At 45.6% G+C, this 16,551-nt stretch overlaps 1 protein-coding gene across 1 annotated transcript in view; it reads right to left on the bottom strand.

The window, feature by feature from the left end:
* The window catches only part of OXA1L (OXA1L mitochondrial inner membrane protein), a 32,739-nt gene extending 28,625 nt beyond the window's left edge, over positions 1–4,114 (bottom strand). The window contains exon 1 of the mRNA XM_068241941.1: positions 4,009–4,114. Within this exon, the coding sequence (XP_068098042.1) occupies positions 4,009–4,101 (93 nt within the window). The 5' untranslated portion in view covers positions 4,102–4,114. The remainder of the gene's footprint in view (positions 1–4,008) is intronic.
* Between the last annotated feature and the right edge of the window lie 12,437 nt (positions 4,115–16,551).

Genomic DNA, 16,551 nt, shown 5'->3' with positions numbered 1-16,551 from the left:
TTGGAAAGCGGAGTTCCGCTCCACCTTCAGTCTACCAGCGGTGACTGTTAGACAGTGAAACCGCCGTCTACTAAACCTCTACAGCGCTGTGATCTAAGGCAGCACTGTACTGGGGACAGCCGTGAGACACGGCTGTCCCCTCTGTAGTCCAGGAAGTGATCGACTGTCATAGGCTTCGGGGGGGGGGGGGGGGGGGGTTGGGAGAGAGGGGGAAATACAAAAATAAATACATTAAAAAAATAAAATGTTTATAAAAAAAACACCCAAACAACTGGGGAGTGATCAGACCCCACCAACAGAGAGCTCTGTTGGTGGGGAGAAAAGGGGGGGGGGGGGCAGAATCATTTGTGTGCCGAGTTGTGCAGCCCTGCAGCTAGGCCTTAAAGCTGCAGTAGCCCAATTAGTAAAAAATAGCCTGGTCCCTAGGGAGGTTTAACACTGTGGTCCTCAAGTGGTTAAACAATACCAGTCCCTTGGCTGTCCTGCTGATCTTCTGCCTCTAATACTTTTAGCCATAGACCCCAAATAAGCATGCAGCAGATCAGGCATTTGACATTAAGCTGCATGCTTGTTTCTGGTGTTATTCAGACACTACTGCAGCCAAATAAATCAGCAGGGTTGCCAGGCAACTGGTATTGTTTAAAAGGAAATAAATATGGCAGCCTTCATAGCCCGCTGGCTACAGTTGGCTATAGTGGCAATGAAGCATACTTTTCATTGACTATATACCTCACTGTATGTGATGCAATGCTTACATAATGGGTGCTGTGTTCCTGTTTTGGTAGGGAACACAACACAGTTCCTATTGTGAACCTAGCCTTTTAACCCATTAGCAGCTTCAAACAAAATGTTTAGTTTGAAAGCAGCTGGTGCAACATAAACCTCTGCTGGCATATCTCGTTTCGTTGACTCGTGCAGCCAAATGAGCGGGTGGCAGTAAACAGTTAAGATTTACCTCTTCCGGACAGCTTCTTCTCTTCCTCCACCGGCGGGCTCTGAACTTCAGACAGGTCTTCCGAACTTCAGACAGGTCTTCACATAAAAAGACGTGATCGGGATCCAGGAGAGCATACATTTGAAATCGGCGCCCGTAGCCTTGGGAACAGGATACAGCGGGTATATGGCTGATCCTGCTGCTGCACAAGTATGGGCCGTGTTAATTACTATTTCCCCTCCAGGCCGCCATGGATGGTGGGAAATTAGATAATTCGGCTTCCAGCTATTGCTGGAGGCCGAATTACTGTGTTTTAACAGCAACTTCAGCTCCATCTTCTGACAGTGCCGACATTACTCACTGCTGCGCCAGGAGACTGTGTCAGCATTACAGCGCCACCCAGTGGTGGAAGAGGGGTGATGAAAGAGACTTCCGTCACCCCTCTACCACCACCAGGTGGTGTAACTCTGACATGGTCTCCTGGATACCAATCAGACGTCATATCATGCGATTGGAACCGAGAAGACATAGCGGGACTACATTGCTGTTGCCGTGGAAGAAAAAGCAGCCAACCCAGCCATCTGGACAGGTACCTATAAAAGCTCCCTGCTGCCCGTTCGGCATACCCTGCTGAGACTGCCAGGCTGGGGAAGGCACACTTACCCTGCAGCAGGAAAAATTCAGCCCTGCAAGCAAATCAAATTTTACTTTATTTGGCTGCTAAAGCAATAATGAAGCTGTGTAATCTTCCAGTACTGAACAATATAATTTATAGTTAAGTTACAAAACAAGAATTCAAATAATGAAAGCCCAAGATCAGGCACCTACCTAAATACACGCTTTGATAGGCTAGTTTGCAAAATACACAAACAGGTGAAGACAGTTAAGTTGGAAGATAAATTGACTGATAAAACTTAATATCTATTTGACAACATTGGTATATAATTAAAGAGAACCCAAGGTGGGTTTCTGACGTCAATATTAGGACACGGAGGCACATTCTGCATACATTGCCCAGCCTCTGTGTCCTTACAGTGTGCCCCCACTCTCCCCCCATGCTCTGCTATCCCCCAATATAATAACCGCCAAGCTAGCGACACGCAGATTGTCGCTAGCTGTCTGTTTACCTTTAGGCTGCCATTTAGCGCCGCTCCCCGCCTGTGTCCCTTCCCTACCTGCCTCCGTAAGCTTCCTCCAATCTGCTTACAGAGGCGGGGAGACGCGCTATAGAGAAGGCGGGGGATCAGCACTAAATGGCAGCCTAAAGGTAAACAGACAGCTAGCGACAATCTGCGTTTTGCTAGCCTGGCAGTTTTTATATTGGGGGACAGCAGAGCATCAGGGGAGACTGGGGGCACACTGTAAGGACACAGAGGCTGGGCAATGTATGCAGAATGTGCCTCTGTGTCCTAATATTGATTTGCAACTAGTGATAGAGATCAAAAGAAGGCTGGCACTACAGTGTTAGTCCTATGTTTTTGAGCTGGTGTAGCACAGTGGTACAGTGAGTATGCCTTCCCTGTATTTGCTGGCCTAGGCATCAGCACCCGAGCACCCACCAACTACTTTTTTTAATCTTTGTATGCTTGTACGCATGTACAAGATGTTTCTAATTTTTTCTACATATTTGGATAAATGAGCCTAAGAAGCAGTGCTGGTTTCTCTACCTTTATCTACCTACTACGTCCTAATATTGATGTCAGCAACCCACCTCGGGTTCTCTTTAAAGTATTACATGTTGTAAACAGTAGGGAAGTGTGATGTGTTTTTGAATGTTTAAATCGCAGGTGTCAAACTCAAAGAAACATAGACCGAGTTTGGCTCATCTCGACATTTTCTGTGGCCTGCGAGAGTTTGACATGTCCATCATGGAATTAATAAAAGAAAGGAGGCGATGAAGAGTACCAACTTGTGTTGTGCAGGGCTGAGTTGATTAAACCACCAACTCCAACTCCTTAGTCTAATACTTACCAGGGCTGTGAATTTGGTACATAAATCATCAGACTCCGAAGTTTATGAAACCACAGACTCCAAGCACTCAAAATTGCTTCAACTTCTCGACTCTGACTCCACAGCCCTGGTGTTGTGTACATGGCCACCGCAAACTAGGAGTTGCAACATAGTATAACCTCACAGGGCTTGCACCAATGGTGTCTGGCATTTCCAGGGAGATGACAGGCGTAGCCGGCATACATATGCACGTGCAATTTCCTCCTTTTCTGCTGGTGACAGCACGCAGCCTTCCCATCCAGAGATGCACACCAATGTTTGTTTGAAACAGTCAGTTGGAGACCATTCAAAAAATGTTAAACCTTAACGCACACCTGAATTGGACCAAATAAGTAGATTTTTATTTAGGGCTTCTTCCATCCCCCTGTAGTCTTTAAGTTCCCTCAGTGACCTCCGGGTCCCCTCTATTGTACCACCGCTGCCTCCTCAGAAAGATCTGCGTGTAGAACTCCAGTCACAGGCTATTGTGCATGCATGGTCCATCTGCACGCCTCCTCCATTGCGCTCTCATCCCCGGAAGCATTTAGCGCATGCATGGTTCTTAAAGAATTGTGATAAACATGTGCAGAACGCTGCCAGCTATGGCAGCAAGATTAATAAGGCACAGTCCAGTGCATGAGTGTGTATCCTATGACTTGAGTTCTAGTTGCAGATCTTGTGCAGCAACACAATGGAGGGTACCTGGAGGACACCATGTCACCGGGGGACCTGAAAGTCAACGGTCAATTCAGGTGTGCCGTTACAAACCATTTGGCCAGCAACTAAAACTGTGTTTTAGATTTTGGCCCCTCATGTAATTGAATGACACCCCTGCTTTACATCAAAGAGAAGCCTATGATCAAGTAGCGTATGGAAAAATGGATGAATAACTTCAGCTTTGGACTGTGCCATCCACACCTGGTTCTGCACCTCAGAAACATACAGCCAAAGCACTGTGAATGTGAATGAAGTCACAATAATAAAGACGTGACCTCCACGGAGGTGTGTGCAAAGACGTTCCCATTAACAGGCATTATCATCTGCCCTGTAATTACATCGCTAGCGGCACAAGGGACGTCTCTCACCTGCCGCTCTGTTACTTCAGACAACCTCCACACACCACGCAATCTTTGACCCAACACTACTCGACATGCCGCTTCCACTCTGAGCGCCGCCATCTTCTCCGTGACGTCACCCACAGGCGCCGTAGACGCAGGAGAGAAACGCACGAGTAGCGGAAATGCTGGCAGGCAGCTGTGTGTGTGTTATTTGCAGTACAGTGAGTTTGCTTTGGAGCCGACTTAAACTGCTGTTTATTCAGAACAAACAAACAAACAAACAAAATGTTTTTCTGATTGCAGAGCAACGATTATGTTTTAGAACGCTGGTAACAGCCGATAACGTTTGGAAGCTACTTGGCATCGTCTTCTGGGACAGTATAGTTAGCAAAACACAAATCAACGGAGGAAACTTCAATCAGATAAAACAATTCAGTTATTAAAAAAATGAATAAATTACAGTACTACATTTGGCAGTGTAAATATTGATTAGCATAACATGCCTAGGGTCGTTGTAGTATCTAGGGGCAATCTATGGGCTTTTCAAAATCACAGTTATAAGTAAAATACGGAGTAACCAAGCGAGTACATTTGAAATCGGCGCCGGTAGACTTGGGCGCAGGATACAGCGGTATATGGCTGATCCTGCTTCTGCACAAGTCAAGATTTAATTACTATTCCCCCTCCAGGCCGCCATGGATAGTGGGGGAATGAAATAATTCGGCTTCCAGCGATTGCTGGAGGCCGAATTATTATGTTTTTAAGCAACCTCGGCTCCGTCTTCTGACGGAGCCAACGTTACTCACTGAACGCTGCAATAGGAATGATTCCTATTGTAGTCTATGGAGGCGCCGGCTGCGCCCAAATCTAGCAGCGCTGAAAAGCACTGCTCAGTAACCAAGCAGCTCTGGGTGACGCAAACCACTAGGAATGTATAGGGGGATAAAAGAGACAGAAAAGCCCTCCTACTAATAAGCAATGCTTGGTGAAATTTGCCTTCTTCTTAAAACAGAAGAAAATTTGCAATAATTCACCTGTAAGTGAACATTTTTTTGTCACCCACAATGCACCACTACTGAATTTGCAAATTATCTCTGTTCGCCCCTGTAAGCCAGACAAGCATCCAGAACCGCTGGTGTATAGTAAGCCTATAGCTTTAAATCTTTCACAGCCACACCAACCCCACATGTAGGCAGCCTGTTTCAGGCTTTTGGCCCTCATCAGTACATGGCAAGGATTGATATGGCTGTATGGGATAGGGCTTGGACCAGTACAACTGAGTAACCAAGCAGCTCGGGGTGATCCAAACCACTAGAAATGTATAGAGGGATAAAAGAGACCGAAAAGCCCTCCTACTAATTAGCAATGCTTGGTGAAATTTGCCTTCATACGTTTTGATTGGTATTGCAACAGTTGTTGGACCAATACTAACTTGGGACCAGTATCACACCTCCTAAGTATTGAGCCATGAAAAGGGGACACTAGACCTGCCCTTGCCACGGCTCAATTTTGTATGTGGTGTGGTTGCCCCTATACAATTCCTTGGAGTCTTGTGGTCCTCCCATATGGCTTCTCTGGTGGTCTATGTCTGAAGGGACTGAACTTTTTTCATATGTATGTCAAGAGGGTATATTACTCTTCTTTTTAAAATGATGGGCTTGTATTTATTGATGGACGCAAAACAAAAAAGTGCACCTTTATTTCCAAATAAAATATTGGCGCCACACATTGTACGAGGGAAATATTTTAAACATTGCAATAATTGGGACAAAAAAAATACGTGGCATTTATCCACAGTAGAATGTTTTATTTTAAAACTATAATGGCTGAAAACTGGGAAATAATTATTTTTTCCCCATTTTTTTCTTATTATTCCCATTATAATGCATTTAGAATAATATAATTCTTAGCATAATGTACCACCCAAAGAAAGTCTAATTGGTAGTGAAAAAAACAAGACATAGATCATTTTGTTGTGATTAGTAGTGATTAAATCGGAACTGTAGATAGGATTAAAACAAACTATTTCACTTACCTGGGGCTTCTGCAAGCCCCCAGCAGCCGCCCTGTCCCGCACCGGTCCTCCACGAGCCTCCGCCAGCTACTTTCGGTTTCACCGCCGGGCCACTGCGCCTGTGCGGCTCTGGCCATGCGTATCCTTTCTTTGTGTTCCAGTCCGCAATAGCGCTATTGCAAGGTGAATGCGTAGAAAGGCAGAGCTACGCTGGCCTTGACTTACAAGTTGCGGAACGGCGGCGGGAGAACAGAGGCTCGTAGAGGACCGGCGCGGGACAGGACGGCTGCTGGGGGCTTGCAGAAGCCCCAGGTAGGTGAAACAGTTTGTTTTAATCCTATCTACAGTTCTGCTTTAAGTTATTGGCAAAAGAAAGGGAGGAGCGCTGAAAGGTTAAAATTGCTCAGCTCCAGAAGGGGAAACCCCCCCTCTGTGATTATAGAGAGACCAAGGGGGGCTCATAAAATAAAAAGTAGGCTACTTGATCTGGGGGGCTGAGCGGATCAAGTAGCCTCAAAAAACGCCGCTCCTGTAGTCCGAAATGGCCCACTTTCACTTTTGTGACCTCTGGGTCACGACGCTGGAAAGAGAGATTGATTCTCTCACCAGCGTGCAGGGAGGTGGGGCATCTTGAGCAGGGAGTATTTTTTTTTTTTTTTGCATACCCATGAATCATTTTGTGTCAGCAGTGGCGTTAATATTAGGAAAATAGAAGTATATGTAGTATATCTCTGGCAACCCCTACCTGACAATTGCAAAAAGGCTAACTATTGTTTTTCTATTTCAAATAGTTTTAATGGAGTTTTCAGAAAAGTACAAATCTGTACAGGAGAGTGTAATGATCTGCTCAGCTGCCTGTGCAGGCAGGCAGCTTTTTGACCATTGTTTAGGTTTGCATGCTGCAAGACTCTGGAAAGGAGAGCTTCTGTCAGTTTTGCAGCTTGTGCTTGCTGAGGAATTTGCATACTTTGTCATGCAAATTGCCTGGCCACATTCATTGGAGGCGTGTACTATAAGTACTATGTGTTTCCCACAATGCTTGGCTGGTCATAAGGATTCCTTCCTGTGAAACACTCCTGGAGGAGTGTCAGCCTTACTCTTTGTTTGAAGTTCAGCTTAGAGTAATTTCTGAAACTGCGCTAGGCAGGTTCCCCTAGTGCAGTTAGGATTGCTTATCTGTTTTTGTTTGTTCTGTTGCGATTGTCCTGTCCCAGCGGTGGTCGACAGGAAATCGTTCTGATCTCTGTTCTTGGAGTATAGCTGGTGCAGCGGTTGCTATCAGCTATCTCTTCTGATCTGTCTCACTTGGATCGCACTAGCGTCTTGCGCTAGCGCTGTGGATCCTTCTGTTCTGTCTCCTTGGATCGCGCTAGCCACTTTCCGCTAGTGCTGTGGATCCTTCTGTTCTGCTACTCTGTACCTGGATCGCGCTAGCCACTTTCACTAGTGCTGTGGATCCTTCTGTTCTGCTACTCTGTCTGCCTGGATCGCACTCGCCTAGCGCTAGTGCTGTAGATCCTTCTGTTCTGCTACTCTGTACCTGGATCGCACTAGCATCCTGCGCTAGTACTGTGGATCCTTCTGTTCTGTCTTCCTGGATCGCGCTAGCCACTTTCGCTAGTGCTGTGGATCCTATCTCTCGCTTGTCCCTTTTTTCGTGTGTCTGTCTTGTCTGCTACGAACGCTTGCTGGAGGCTCGGTGAGGTAACCGTTAAGCAAGCGCTCGCGTCCTCTGTTACATGTTTGTCTGTCGATGATTAGTTAGGCGTGCTTGTCTCTATTGTGCTTATCACGTGGAGACTGCGCATGAACGCGTGCACTGTTGCGAATGAGTGCGGTGTTCGCGTTCAGTTAGCGTTTGTTATTTTCCGTATCTCCTCATTGTATGATTTGCTGTGCCTTTGCTATCCTCGTATTCTGTTCTGATCTGCCTTGTGTCACTTTTGGCAATCGCCTTTCTTGCGGTTGCGTTTCTGTTTCGTATCTGCTGTTGTGTGTGCGCTGTCGCGGGGTGGCGACTAGATTGGCGCACACACATACAACCTGTCCCTTTGCTCGTTCTCATTCGCAATCGCTTCTCTTGCGATTGCGTTCTGCGCTTCGTACAATTCCTGTCTGGCATTTGTGGAGGTACAGAGGATTGGTTCCTCTGCACTCCTCAGCGCCATCTGCCGACAGGAATTTCCCTCTACGGGTGCTTAGCACCTTTTGCTGGGTTCCTGCTATTATACGCTTGTGGAGGATTTCCGCCGTATCAGCGCACGCGTTGTGCGCTGGTCATGGAGGAAGTTCCTCAATCGTTACAGTATGACCAGCCCAACCCAAAACCCCAGTGTAGACGGAATTTCCGATTTGTACGATTTTGTCAAATATGGCTCTTGTACCTGAATCAGCAGACGAGTTTTTGTCTGTGTGCACTAAACTTTTAGCGAACCCTGAATTCCAATGTACCCCAGTGTCTACCTGGGCCCCCCAAATGGTCTACATTCTGTTGGGGGGCGAAATGTCAATGTGGGCTTATGATGTGTTTGATCATACCACCCTGAGTCAAAGACACCTGGAATTCTTGGCCTTTTTAATTCACAATTGGCTGAGATTACCTCATTTACCATACCCCCTTAATGAGTTGTTGTCAGCAGCTCAATCAGCTGTTCCATCTACTCTTTCATCCAAAAAGCAGCCATCCAGAGCTGCTAAGTCTAAACGTAAAAGATTTAGGAAGACTTCCCAGCGGAAAAATCCGTTGCCCATAGCAACTACAAATAAAGAAATTAGTTCTGTAAACTCTAAAGTAGGGAAAGCACTTGAATGTGATGATTTCAGAGAGACTTCTCAGTCTCAGGTTTCCTTGCCCCAATCCAAAGCTTATGTGGATCCTATTATAGGTAGGATCGCACACTATATTACAGCATTTAAAAAATCTGTTCTTGTTCCTGAACTCCACCCATATGGAGATTATCTGGATACTGGCCTGTTTGAACCCCCATTTGCTTCCTGGGATGTTGGAGCTTTGTTGGAGGAATTCGATTTTGATTGGAAAGCCTTTTGCGATCTTTACATCGCAAAAAGCGAGGATGTCTTGAATGATTGTCTCGATTCTATGTACCTTTTGATTGATTCCGATGAATGTGACGAGGGTGATGTGGATCTGCTGATTTATGTGTGGCAGACGATTTTGGATGAGTTGCACACACACCAACCAATTGATTCCAATAAAGAGACATCGTTGTCGGATGATTGTTCCTGCCTTTCTGGGGTAAAGCATGAGAGTCTTGACTTTGTGCAATCTGAAATGAATGAGTGTGCCGCTGTGGTTGATTCCTGTGCGAATCCTGAAGGATTCTCTCCTGACAGTGTGCAGTTTGAATCTGTACGAATTGATGCCTGTTTCTCGGATGTTCCTGCAGATTGTGATCGGCATGAGTCTGCCGGTTTCCTCAAGGATGAGTGGGATCCTTTTTCATTTAGAAACAGATCTTTGAGATCTTGATGTCGCTATTTTTTCTGCAAATGAGTCTCTGTCTCACCCTGTTCACACCTGTAGGGGCCCGTTGCCTGATGACAGTTGTTCCAGTGTTTCGGTCCTAGATGCCTTGCAGTCTGCTCCGCAGATCGCGGAGGTTTGCGCTATGGAAGCGTCAGTTTCACAACCTAAAGTGATTTTTGATTCGCAGGTTTTGCGTTCTGATTCCTCGGATTCGACATTGTTAGCCGAATCTAAGAGTGAGACAGCGCTTCGGTTTTGCGAATCTGATGCTGAACCTTCTTTGCCTTGTTCAGAGACGCTTTCTCTGAACCTGCCCTGTACCATGAATGAAAACATGTTTTCCTTTCACACTGACGTTTGTGAGCCCCTTTCTTGCTCTGAGGGAAGTGCTGATTCTGCACCCTGTACTCTGGATGAGTCAATGTGGCCTTGCTTAGAATCCCCTGCAATGTCCCTAGAGGCTCGTCTAGGTATTGCCACTATACTCACCTGTTTTTCTGCAGTTTTAGAGTTACAAGCTAGTTTGACTGCAACACAGAATTCTGGGTACAGTGAGAATGAAGTTAGGGAGTCAGTGTGTGTTCCAGTAAATATTCCTGTACATCCCGCTAATTATGATGAAGTTCAGTCTCAGGTTATGGTGGAACCATTCCTGGGACATCTGCCCTGCCTGCTGGAGGTATTTAATGTTCAGCCCTGTAACATGGATAGTTCAGAATCCTTCTTAGAAAACCTGGAAAATGATGTTCCTGAGGTCTTGTTTGATGTTCTGGAGGTCTCCGAGTTCCTCCCAAAGGGTGCAGAACTTGTAGGAGATGTCTCCTGCTCTCAAGTCCTTCTGAGGTGTTTCCCACTTCCGTAGGCATTGCTGCCTTGCTGGCTACCTTTTCAGCTCTGGTGGAGCTTCAGTCATGGGTAGTCAATGATGAATTTCTGTCAGATACCATTACAGTCATTGAGATCTCTAAGCCTGAGACCAAGTCTTCTTTTGAAATACCAGTACCTGTGATCTCTACTCGTGATGATTTTCTGCCCGGTCCTGGTTTTGGTCTGGTCGTGCCGGACTCTGAGGTTGGCAGTTCCCCGATGTGTCCTGAGGTTTCTCCTGTGCTGGTGTACCCCAGTGTGCTCTGTGACCCAGAAAGCCCAAGTGTGCCTCGGTTACCAGCGTACTCAGATGCTTCCTCGGTGGAGACATGTTCTGATTTAGCCTGCCTGCTTGCATGCCCAGAAGTGGTCCCTGAAAGTCCTGATCTTGATGGGTGTCCTGCTAATTCTGAATCTGGAACTGTCATAGGTTCCATGGGGGTGCTTGGTAGCTCTGCATGTGAGCCTGGTGAGCGTTCTGGCTTCTTGGAATCTCTGCGGAGCTTCAAGGCGTTCTGGGAGATTCCGAGAGAAGTTTTGTTTGGTGCCCCGAATACGATCAACAGCGGCTTCTGTTTTGAAAGAGACACTTCGAACAGGTTTTGTGGCAGATTTGGTATTTTCGGACGCTCCTTGGAAGGTGGTGGGTATTGTCTGGAGGGTGTCGATGGCTTCTTCTCTGGTATCCACAGTCCTGATGGGTGTTACGCTGAGACTTGTAGTGCTGATGGGCATGTTTCGGTGGCTTCTGTTTCCGATGAGGTCGGTTTCGGGTGGACTGACTCTGGAATTGGACCTTGTCGGGCTGTCCCGACCTTCATGAGTCTTCGCTTGGAGTCTTTTCCTAATAGCAGTTTTGAGGGTCGTCTGGAATTCGACCCTGGAGGGGGGGTACTGTAATGATCTGCTCAGCTGCCTGTGCAGGCAGGCAGCTTTTTGACCATTGTTTAGGTTTGCATGCTGCAGGACTCTGGAAAGGAGAGCTTCTGTCAGTTTTGCAGCTTGTGCTTGCTGAGGAATTTGCATACTTTGTCATGCAAATTGCCTGGCCACATTCATTGGAGGCGTGTACTATAAGTACTATGTGTTTCCCACAATGCTTGGCTGGTCATAAGGATTCCTTCCTGTGAAACACTCCTGGAGGAGTGTCAGCCTTACTCTTTGTTTGAAGTTCAGCTTAGAGTAATTTCTGAAACTGCACTAGGCAGGTTCCCCTAGTGCAGTTAGGATTGCTTATCTGTTTTTGTTTGTTCTGTTGCAATTGTCCTGTCCCAGCGGTGGTCGACAGGAAATCGTTCTGATCTCTGTTCTTGGAGTATAGCTGGTGCAGCGGTTGCTACCAGCTATCTCTTCTGATCTGTCTCACTTGGATCGCACTAGCGTCTTGCGCTAGCGCTGTGGATCCTTCTGTTCTGTCTCCTTGGATCGCGCTAGCCACTTTCCGCTAGTGCTGTGGATCCTTCTGTTCTGCTACTCTGTACCTGGATCGCGCTAGCCACTTTCACTAGTGCTGTGGATCCTTCTGTTCTGCTACTCTGTCTGCCTGGATCGCACTCGCCTAGCGCTAGTGCTGTAGATCCTTCTGTTCTGCTACTCTGTACCTGGATCGCACTAGCATCCTGCGCTAGTACTGTGGATCCTTCTGTTCTGTCTTCCTGGATCGCGCTAGCCACTTTCACTAGTGCTGTGGATCCTATCTCTCGCTTGTCCCTTTTTTCGTGTGTCTGTCTTGTCTGCTACGAACGCTTGCTGGAGGCTCTGTGAGGTAACCGTTAAGCAAGCGCTCGCGTCCTCTGTTACATGTTTGTCTGTCGATGATTAGTTAGGCGTGCTTGTCTCTATTGTGCTTATCACGTGGAGACCACGCATGAACGCGTGCACTGTTGCGAATGAGTGCAGTGTTCGCGTTCAGTTAGCATTTGTTATTTTCCGTATCTCCTCATTGTATGATTTGCTGTGCCTTTGCTATCCTCGTATTCTGTTCTGATCTGCCTTGTGTCACTTTTGGCAATCGCCTTTCTTGCGGTTGCGTTTCTGTTTCGTATCTGCTGTTGTGTGTGCGCTGTCGCGGGGTGGCGACTAGATTGGCGCACACACATACAACCTGTCCCTTTGCTCGTTCTCATTCGCAATCGCTTCTCTTGCGATTGCGTTCTGCGCTTCGTACAATTCCTGTCTGGCATTTGTGGAGGTACAGAGGATTGGTTCCTCTGCACTCCTCAGCGCCATCTGCCGACAGGAATTTCCCTCTACGGGTGCTTAGCACCTTTTGCTGGGTTCCTGCTATTATACGCTTGTGGAGGATTTCCGCCGTATAAGCGCACGCGTTGTGCGCTGGTCACGGAGGAAGTTCCTCAATCGTTACAGAGAGCAATACATCCACAACTGGACCGAACATCATGACTTGTGATAGAGTCATAAAAATAAGGCACAACATGAGCAAGTGAAATCACAATGAGCTATCATGCCATAATAACCAGAGAGGGAGTATACCTCTTATGAAAACAATGGGATCTACCAGTCCAGAATGGCTGGCACACCCGTGCAAATTATCGCAACCACCCCCCAAAAAACTCCTGTAAACAAAGAGAAAGGAAAAAAGAAATAGAGAAGGAAGAAACAGGAAAGGCAAATAAAAGAGAGGGAAAGAATAAAGAGAAAGTAGACCTCAAACAGGAAGGTCTAATACACAGCTACATATTGGCAAGCACCTCCCACATCTCAGACAATGGGGGACAGTGACCACCAAATAATCTCGCTACGGTTTCCAAGTTTTGTCTACTTTATGCTGCATAACCACGAGAATGCCTGCCAATTGCTCCTGAATCATAAAACTAGTGCTAACGAGTTTTTAAAGGGAACTGAGCACATTCTCTTTCACTGGAATCTCTCCTGGCATAGAAGCTGCCATTTTCCCCCCTCCCCTTCTCACATTCCTTATTTACAGAAGTCAGAGATGCTATCTTGACACATTGACACACACAATGTCTTTGAAGAAACAGTCCTAATTACTCACCCCCTTTGTTGATGAAAAGGCATTGTTTACCTCTTGGTAATTAGCTCAATAAAACAATTAGGTTCCTGAAAGCTCTGCGGATAGGGATGGTCGAGCAGGCCTGCTGAAACAGGCTAATAAAACTACTTTGAATGTAAAATACAAGGTACAATGAAAGTTTATTTTAATAATGAAACAGATTGTCGGCATGCATTTTTCATGTGCTATAGAAATGTCCTGAGTGATAAAAAAGGTGCCGGGTTAGGTGGCCGTTACTCTGCTACTTTGCTAAATTATTTGTAAATATGTGAATTGTATATTGTAAATGTTGTGTATAGCACTTTAGCACTCTATCACTTGATTATTAGCACTCCTGACGAAGTTTCCAATTTAGGAAATGAAACATGTCGAGTTTGGGTGTAGGGTTCATAGTTTATTAGCGTGAACTAGGAGGATGGTCATGTGACCCAAACTTTTGTTTCCTCCAGTCCGCTGGGTTCACAATTTACTTACTAACTAGCAAATAAGAAAATATGACAAATGTTTTAATGCAATCTTATTAAAAGTTAAATTTTATTCGACCTTTCCAATAGGGTACATTTTTGTTTAGTAATCCTTAATCAGGTGTGTTTTTTTTTTGTGATAAAAAAGGTGCTCGGTTCACTTTAAGATGAGTACTGGCACACTATAATGACCATGAAGCTGTTTTATTGGGCATGAGTATATCTCTAAGGCCACGTTCACAGTGGTGCTCTATAAAATGGCTTGTTGCACAGCAGTGCACCACCTAGGTGACATTCACAGTGCAGCGGGTGCGTTGCTTCACAATATGCAATGCGTGGGTAACGTGCGGCACCGCTTTCCCAGATCCGTTGTTTTGCATTTCTGCTGTCACAGGGACGCAACGGTCACTGTGAACATGGCCTCTGAGAAATCATGTAAACATGTATGGTTTGTTTTTTTCAGGGAAATTCCAGAGCTGATAGTCAGTTTCTGAAAAATACATTTTCAGTGAGTCATTATTTGCCTGAGCTATCTAAAGAGATGTCCTGGACTATGGACTAGACCTGGTAATTAGTGTAATTCAGTGTGCACACTGAAAAAAAAAATGATTTAAAGTTTCTCTACATAGACATGTAGAAATGGACTGACCAAGCTTGAGAGTTCATTCCTGTAAAGGAAGAAGAGGCAGAAGATATTACAGTGCTGACTCTAGTATAGAAAAATTAAAAATTGCTCAGATTAAATCCAGTTCAGTATGCTGATAGAGATGACATATAAACTTTATGAGATATATGAAGGCAGCAGTTAGGCTAGGTTCACATTGGTCAGTTGAATAATGTACGTTATAATGAGTGTGAAATGCAATGGAGACTTACAAAGCCTACATGCGAATAACGCAATACATTACAACGCAGTACTGTGAACAGGCCCATTGAATTGTATGGGCAGTGAGTTGACATGCAGAATTATTCTGCAACGCAACTGAGCACTGTGAACTAGCCCTAAGGGCTTCTTTACACTTTCAACAAAGGTGGCGTGTGTCAGCAGGGCTTTGCATTGCATGACATGATTCCCCCAGAGGTGTTTGCAATCCCATTTATTTATAATGAATGAGATCGCTGCACAATTGTGCCAAAATATGTGCAAACGTGTTGCAATTCAGTAGTGGTGAATTGCAACGCATGTATAGAAACATCAGACAGTGCAGTCTATGCTCAACAGCCACAAATGAGACAAAGCCTCCACCATCACCCTTATGGTCACGACTTACCGAGTCTGGTGGGCTACCTTTACAGCGGCCAGATTACACCTGCCTGGCATTCAACAGGCTCCCCTCGCCATTTGACTACTCCTGGTTACTGCTGGCTCCTCCTCTTGTGATATGCAAATGTTGCACTTTACCTCAGAGCAATAATACACATCATAGCGCAATATGCTTCTAAAAACTATAAAATGTATTCCCGGTTAAACCGCCCAGTTGTGACCCTACTGCCCTCCAACCTGCTATTCCAACATACCTCAGTTCATCTATAAGATGCCGTCTGAGACTCTTGCCTATCGATTTTGTCACAGCATCACGTGACTCATCAGGGAGGAAACCACACGGGGAGAGCCCGCTGGCAAAACTCTATGCTTGTCATACCATGCAACTAAACATGAGTGAACAATTTGAATACATTTTAGAGTTTTTAGAAGCATATTGCGCTATGATGTGTATTATTGCTCTGAGGTAAAGTGCAATGTTTGCATATTATTATAAATATTTATTTATAAAGTGCCAACATATTCCGTGTCGCTGTACAAAGTAAGAAAACAAACAAGGGATTCATAATGATACAGACAATGATATACATCAAATATGAACACTGATACAAAATACAGAACAGGTGATTACAATAGCAAATTTGCCATGATGACTAAAATGTATAAATGTCTAACAGAGTACAAGCAATTAAATTAATAACATTCCATGACACAAAAGGGTGAGAGCCCTGCCCTTGCGAGCTTACAATCTAAAGGAATGGGGTGGAAACAAGAGGTGGGGGAAGTATACAGTATATGTACAGGCAGTGCGTAATTAGGTTATTTAGTGGTTGCATGGCCTAAGCTAGAGAATATGCTTGTCGGAAAAGGTGGGTTTTGAGGGAGCGTTTAAAGTTTTCAAAGGTGGGAGAGTGGCGGATGTGCTGTGGAAGGGCTTTCCATAGGAGGGGTGAGGCACGTGAGAAGTCTTTTACACGTGAATGTGAGGAGGTAATTGTAGAAGAGGATAAAAGAAGCTTGTGTGCAGATCTGAGATTGCGGTTGGGTTGATATCTGGAGCCTAGTGAGGAGATGTACAGGGGAGAGAGATTGTGGAGAGCTTTGTAGGTTAGGGTTAAGAGTTAGAACTGAATCCTCTGGTTAATTGGTAGCCAGTGAAGAGCTTGACAGAGAGGGTCAGTAGAGGAAGAGCGAGAGGAGAGATGAAAGAGTCGAGCAGCTGAGTTCAGTACAGAAATGAGTGGTGCTAGTCGCTTAGTTGGAAGTCCACCAAGCAATATATTGCATATGACAAGAGGAGGAGCCAGCAGTAAACAGGAGTGGTCAAATGGAGAGGGGAGCCTGTTGAATGCCACGCAGGTGTAATCTGGCTGCTGTAAAGGTAGCTCAGCAGACTTGGTGAGTCATGCACCAGAAGGGTGATGGTGGAGGCTTTGTCTC

Source organism: Hyperolius riggenbachi, chromosome 1 (genome assembly GCF_040937935.1).
Source record: "Hyperolius riggenbachi isolate aHypRig1 chromosome 1, aHypRig1.pri, whole genome shotgun sequence".
Lineage (NCBI taxonomy): Eukaryota > Metazoa > Chordata > Amphibia > Anura > Hyperoliidae > Hyperolius > Hyperolius riggenbachi.
The sequence above is the reverse complement of the archived record's forward strand: the minus strand, read 5'-3'. Positions and strand labels throughout refer to the sequence as shown.